General features: G+C 45.0%; 1 protein-coding gene across 1 annotated transcript; it reads left to right on the top strand.

Moving 5' to 3' along the window:
- Window positions 1-3451: 3451 nt before the first annotated feature.
- Window positions 3452-3728, top strand: LOC307193088 (ATP synthase subunit ATP5MJ, mitochondrial-like; the record flags this gene model as incomplete). The annotated part of the gene is made up of 1 exon (XM_079934608.1): window positions 3452-3728. The coding sequence occupies exon 1, from the start codon at window positions 3546-3548 to the stop codon at window positions 3726-3728; it is 183 nt and encodes a 60-aa protein (XP_079790734.1). The 5' UTR covers window positions 3452-3545.
- Between the last annotated feature and the right edge of the window lie 2644 nt (window positions 3729-6372).

Here is a 6372-nt window from a genome sequence, read left to right as displayed (position 1 = left end):
GCTGTGTGGTCAGAACTTTCCAGAAATCCATCCATTATGGTGCCAGGAAAACTGTTCATGGGGAGGTGTCTCCCTGGAGGCATTCTGCTATGAAACTGCCCAAAAGGGGTGCCAGGGGAGACTGCTGGGCCATGGAGCTTCTGGCTGCTAGGCACTGCAGGAGCCCAGCTGCTAGAATCTGGTATTGGGGAATCTGGTACTGTCTACACAGCAGGAGCTGGAAAAGCCATCTATGCTGCAGGAGCTGAGTGATAGGAAAAGCAGCGCACACTGTGGAGCCTGCCAGAAGGAACACACCAGACCAGGCCTTCCTTCTCCTCCTGCAGCATCTCTCTGTCACCCTCTACTGGCAAAGTTTAACCAGCTGACGAAAGAAAATAACTGAACCAGCTCCACTCCTGCATATCAGGTCATGAAGAATGAATTTTAGATTTGAGAGGCAGTCAATTGATATCTGGCAGAGTCTACCTCTTTGTCTACGCACCTTTCATATGCTCCTTTTTACACACATTTGAACTCTCATACAACAAAACCTCTCTATAATTCCATCTAACAAGATATAGCTTTTTATCTTAGAAATGAAAAAGCGGGACTTCCCTGGCGGTCCAGTGGTTTAAGATTCTGTGCTTCCACTGGGGGGACACGGGTTCCATCCCTGGTTGGGGAACTAAGTTCCCACATGCTGCACCACACAGCCAAAAAAGAAGAAATAAGAAAAGAAATGAAGAAGGCTTCACGCTCTCCCCAAAATGAAGACACACACAGTCCCAACAGTTACTGTATCCATTGCTGGCTATGTTAATTACTCTTTAAATTCAGTCACAGTCCCACTGAATATTCTGTTACTTAAAGACTAAACTGGGGAATTCCCTGGCAGTCCAGTGGTTGACTCTGCATTTCCAGACACCCCCCCCCCAAAAAAAGAAAAGAAAAGACTAAACTGTAAAGTTAACTTAGGCAACTTGTATATAAAATTAAAATGAGGTGAAAGTCTGAGAAACTATCACAGCCAAGAGGAGTCTAAGGAGGACATGAAACTAGATGTAAGGTAATGTGATGTTTAGATGGGATCCTTGAACAGAAAAGTGACATTAGATAAAAACAAAAGAAATCTGAATAAAGTATGAGCTTTAGTTAATAATAATGTACCGATATTGGTTCATTCATGGTGGCAAATGTATCATACTAATATATGATGTTAAAAAAGGGAAAACTGGGTGTGAGGTATATGGGAACTCTGTACTATCTTCTCAATTTTTATGTAAATCTAAAACATTTTTAAAATTTAAAAATTTATTTTTTAAGAGAAGGGACAAGGCCTTCCCTGGTTGTCCAGTGGGTAAGACTCCACACTTGCAATGCAGGGGCCCTGAGTTCCATCCCTGGTCAGGGAACTAGATCCTGCATGCTGCAACTAAAGATCCCACATGCTGCAACTAAGACCCAGCGCAGCCAAATAAATAAATAATAAAATATTTTTTAAAAATTGCGCTTGAAATGTTGCCAGTTTTTTAAAAAAGGAATCCAGTCTATGGCGTTGCATACCATTCTCAACATAGGCCTTCGACAATATACGCATACTTTTAAAGGTACAAATTATGTCAAGAGTAGCCAGTGTATACATGGCTCAATTTTATGGAAAGCAGTTTAGAAGTCATGAACAAAGTGGGAAGCACAGCTAAGGCAGTAAATGAGACCTCCTGGAGAGTCCCAGGGAAACACCGTGAGACGTTACATAACAGCAGCCAGCAGCAAAGAAAGAAATTATGTTCAGTTTCCATATATATACATATACACACATACACTAGAGAAAGCCTGTGGAAGTCATCATCTGACCTCTCCAGAGAAGGGATGGTGAACCATTCTACCCCACACTCCTCTTCCCCCCAGAGCCAGCCTATCCTAACCTGCAGCAGATTCCACCTGCCGGGGCAGGGGTGCCAGCAGCTGTCTCACCTCCATCCTCAGGACGGCTCACATGGGAGGGGGAAGCAGCCTGGCCAGGAGGGCGCATGCAGGCCCTCCCGGAGCTCTGTGCGTTTTTGTTTTTGTTGCTGGTGTGAAGCTGACTTCTCTTGCTCATGGACTTGGCTCAATGCCTTGCTCTGTTGCTGTTTTTGCAATCTGTCACTTCCTTGCTCCATCTCTAGTGAACTTTTGCTGTAGAATTTCTTGCTCCAGGGCCTTAGGTTGGGAGAGAGACCAGAATTAGGGCTCTGTGTTTTTTCACAGCTGAGGGGGCACTGGTTGGGCCTCCCATGCCATGGAGGGCACACCGGATAAGACTCTGACACACAGGGTGGCTGCCACTGCTTCTAGGTGTGCAAGTTATTCAGCTGTGAGGATTTTCCTCCACTGAGATTAACAGGGAGGCCCAGATTGCTGGTTGTGTCAGTGAGGGTGTTTCCAGAAGAGATCAGCATTGGAACTGGTGAATTGAGACCCGCAGATAGCCTTCCTCAGGGCTTATGGGCGTCAGCCAACCTGTTCAGGGTCCAGATAGAACAGGAAGGTAAGGAAGGGCGAATTCTCTCTCTGCCTGAGCTGAGGTCACAGCTTCTGTGCTCGGGCAAGGGCTCTCCTGGTTCCCAGGCTTTCAGATTAAGCTTGGGACTTACACAGCCTCGATTCTCTGGCCTTCAGACTTGGACTCAATAACATCACCAGCTTTCCTGGTTTTACAGCTTGCAAAGGGCAGGATGTGGGACTTCCCGGCCTCCATAACCTTGTGAGCCAATTCCTGCAGTATATCAATCAATCTCTCTCCCTCTCCCTCTCTTCCTCTCCCTCTCTTCCTCTCTCTCTCTCTCTCTCTCTCTCTCTCTCTCTCTCTCCCCATATATATATACACGTGTGTGTGTGTGTGTGTGTGTGTGTGTGTGTGTGTGTATCCTCTTCGTTTTGTTTCTCTGAAGAACTCTAGCACAGCTTCCTGTCTCTTCTGAACCCTTCTTTTGCATTTTATTTTCTCCAGCTTCTCTTTATACCCCCAGGTTTTGAAACAAAATGTGAGAGAGGAATATTTAGGTTCATGATGCAGCATTGTCTCCGAATAGCTGCATGTCACTGGGACAACCAGGGAGCCTCCCTGAACCTCAGATCCTTAATCTGATAAGGAACTGCAGTGGCTGCCCCCAGGCTTAGTGGGCTCTGCTAAGCTTGAGCCACTGCCCTGGACAGTAAGTTCCTGGAGAGCAGGGACCTCAAGGCCTTGAGCATGTTTTTTTTCCAGTGCCTTACACAGTGCCTGGCATACAGCACGCACTCAATAAATGCTTGCTAAATAAACAGTTGATTATGTAAATGCCAGTTACTGTGATTATGCATTCATATATGTCACAAGCCATATCATTTAGGTTCAAGATGGTACTGGAGAAAACAAACAAAAAACCCCAACAAATCTGGTGGAAGAAAGTGAATGGAGAGTTAAAAATTCTAGGTACTATAACTGGAGAAATAAAATGGGTAAGAGTGCCTGCATGCTCAGTGACCTTTCAGAGTCGTCGGAGTGTGTTGGGGCTGCCTGAGCTTGGTCCTGCACCAGGATGCTTCAAAGCCTTATTGAAAATGTGTGGATCCCCATGAAGCCCTACTGTACCCAAGTTTTCCAGAAGATTTGGGTAGGAATAGGACTGATGGGCTTCATCATTTATAAATTCAGGAGTGCTGATAAAAGAAGCAAAACCTTGAAAGCTTCCAGTCCTGCACCTGCTCATGGTAATCATTAACCAGCTTTCCTTGCACAAGACATTGGTCTGACTGTGTTGAGGGAATGTGGGACATCGTGTTGACTTGCAGCAGTCCCAGTGCCCTCGTGCATGAACAGACGTACCTGTGAGACCCCCCGCCTCCCCCCCCCAAAATGACTAAGAGTTGGCATGGTTGCTCCAAGTTGTATATTGACCACGTTTCATTTGAGTGTCTCAGTGGGGCCTCTTTTCTCTTGACGTCTGTGACCTGTCTGGGATCTTTGTTTTTGGATGCTGATGGCCCAGTTTAAATCCTAACCTGCCGACATAGCATGTCCATTTCCTTAAGAATGATTTTAGAGGAGCCAGGAAAAGCTGATTGTGTTTGAAAAGTTCAAACAAACTTTAAAAAGGCATTTGGAGGAAACTGAAGAAAACTTCAAAAATACTATGCCTCAGCGAGACAAGAGAAGAAATTACTTTCTTTAAGCAAGAACAGGATATTCTGAAAAAGGGACCTAAATAAGAAAGAGCTGCTATAAGATATTAAAAAATATAATATTTGAAATAAAAATTCATTAGAGTTTGAAGATCTAGTTGAAGAAATGTTCAAAAGCATGGAACAAAGTGACTAGGAGATGGGAAATAGTTGATAATAAGAAAATTGGAGGATAGGGAATTCCCTGGCAGTCCAGTGGTTAGGACTCGGCACTTTCACTGCTGGAGGCCCAGGTTCGATCCCTGGTTGGGGAACTAAGATCCCAAAAGCTGCACTGCCCAACCAAATTAAAAAAGAAAAGAAAAGAAAATTGGAGGATAAACTTAGCATACCTATCAACCAACTTAGGATTTCCAAAAAGAGAGTAAACAGACGGAAAGGAAAGGAGGAAGATATCAAAGAAATACTCAGAAGGGAATTCCCTTGTTGCCCAGTGGTTAGGACTGAGTACTTTCACTGCCATGGCCCAGGTTCAATCCCTGGTCGGGGAACTAAGATACTGCAAGCTGTGTGGCTCAGCCAAAAAAATAAAATTAAATTAAAAATTAAAAATAAAATAAATACTCAGAAGAATTTCCCAGAAGTCAAGGGGCACAATGAATGAAGAGACTCATCCCTGTGAATCTTCATGACAGCAGGGATAAAGAGAGCGGCTTAAAAGCTAAGAGAGAGACAGACAGACAGAGAGACTGACTGACTTTCAAAGGACCAGGAATAAAAAATGCGATCGGATTTCTAAACCTCAACCTCAGGATCTGAAAGACAGAGGAGCAATGCCTTCAACAGTCCAGTGGAAAATTACTTTCAACACAAAATTCAATACCCAATCAAATTATTAATCAACCGCGATGTTTAATGAAGATGTTTTCTAGACATGCGAGGTCTCACAAAATTTACCTCCACACCTTTTCTCAAGAAGCTAATGAAAGATATGTGCCACCAAAATGAGTGAGAAAACCCAAAAAGAAACATAACCTAGGATTCCAGCACAAGAGAGAAGGAAGGGTATGACAGCTGGGCAGCAGACCTAGAGAACACCCAAGGCTGACTGGGGCAGGAACATGGGGACTCCAGGGGAGGATGCTCCTGGAATAAAATGGAACTGGGAGAAAAGCTGATGCCCCTGCCCTTGTGGAAAGTTGTATGGGAAGATTTAACAAGGAGGGCATAACACAAAGCAAAAGTCTTTTAAAAAGGTATATACTAAGTACACACACACACACACACACAAAACCCCAAAATAGTTGTATCAAGAAAGGAAATTCCATCATCAAACACTATTTGCCTCAAAGGTGAATAATGTTTCATATGGTCATAATAATATAAACACTGAATATTGACTTAACTAAAATTGTAATATATCAGTCAGGATCCCAACAAGAAACAGCTTTTTTTTTTTTTTTTTGCGGTATGCGGGCCTCTCGCTGTTGTGGCCTCTCCCGTTGCGGAGCAGAGGCTCCAGATGCGCAGGCTCAGCGGCCATGGCTCACGGGCCCAGCCGCTCCGCGGCATGTGGGATCTTCCTGGACCGGGGCATGAACCCGTGTCCCCTGCATCGGCAGGCGGGCTCTCAACCACTGCACCACCAGGGAAGCCCCAGAAACAGCTTTTAAATGGGGTAATTTGAGGAGAATTTCAGAGATTGCTTGAGCAGTGAAAAGAAACTACAAGCGAAAGCCATTATTCCTGCCCCACCACACCTGAGAAGGCAAAAGTGGAGGAGCCGTTGTCAGTAACAGAAGAGAACTAAAAAAAAAAAAAAAAGAGAACTAAATGGAGAGGGTGCTGAGAGTGGAGCCGAGGATGCAGCAACCTAATAGAGGTAACTGAGGGCATGGGCATCTCTGCTCACTCTCCCTCCCCACTCCAGCTGCCTGCCTATGCCCTGCAGTGTCCCAACCCACCCAGAAGCCCTAGAGTAAGAGAGCCCATTGATGTGGTCCGTACAGGTCAGAGTGGGTCTGGAAGGGCTGAGGGAAGACATCCAGCACAAACCTCAGTGGGGGACTAGGGGAAGGGAATTTAAAGAGAGCACAATTTGCATGTGTCATAAAGAGCAGGAAATTAGGAGCCAGTGTCCAAACTGGTCAGTCAGGAAAGGCAAGATCAGCATAGGACTTAGAAATATGGCAGCAAATGCCAGAAAACAGCCAAAATTGTTGAAGGAGGGTGCTCTGGGCAGTG

The sequence above is a fragment of the Stenella coeruleoalba genome, assembly GCF_951394435.1.
Source record: "Stenella coeruleoalba genome assembly, chromosome: 10".
NCBI lineage: Eukaryota > Metazoa > Chordata > Mammalia > Artiodactyla > Delphinidae > Stenella > Stenella coeruleoalba.
Note: the sequence above shows the minus strand (reverse complement) of the source record. Positions and strands in the feature narration are given on the sequence as shown.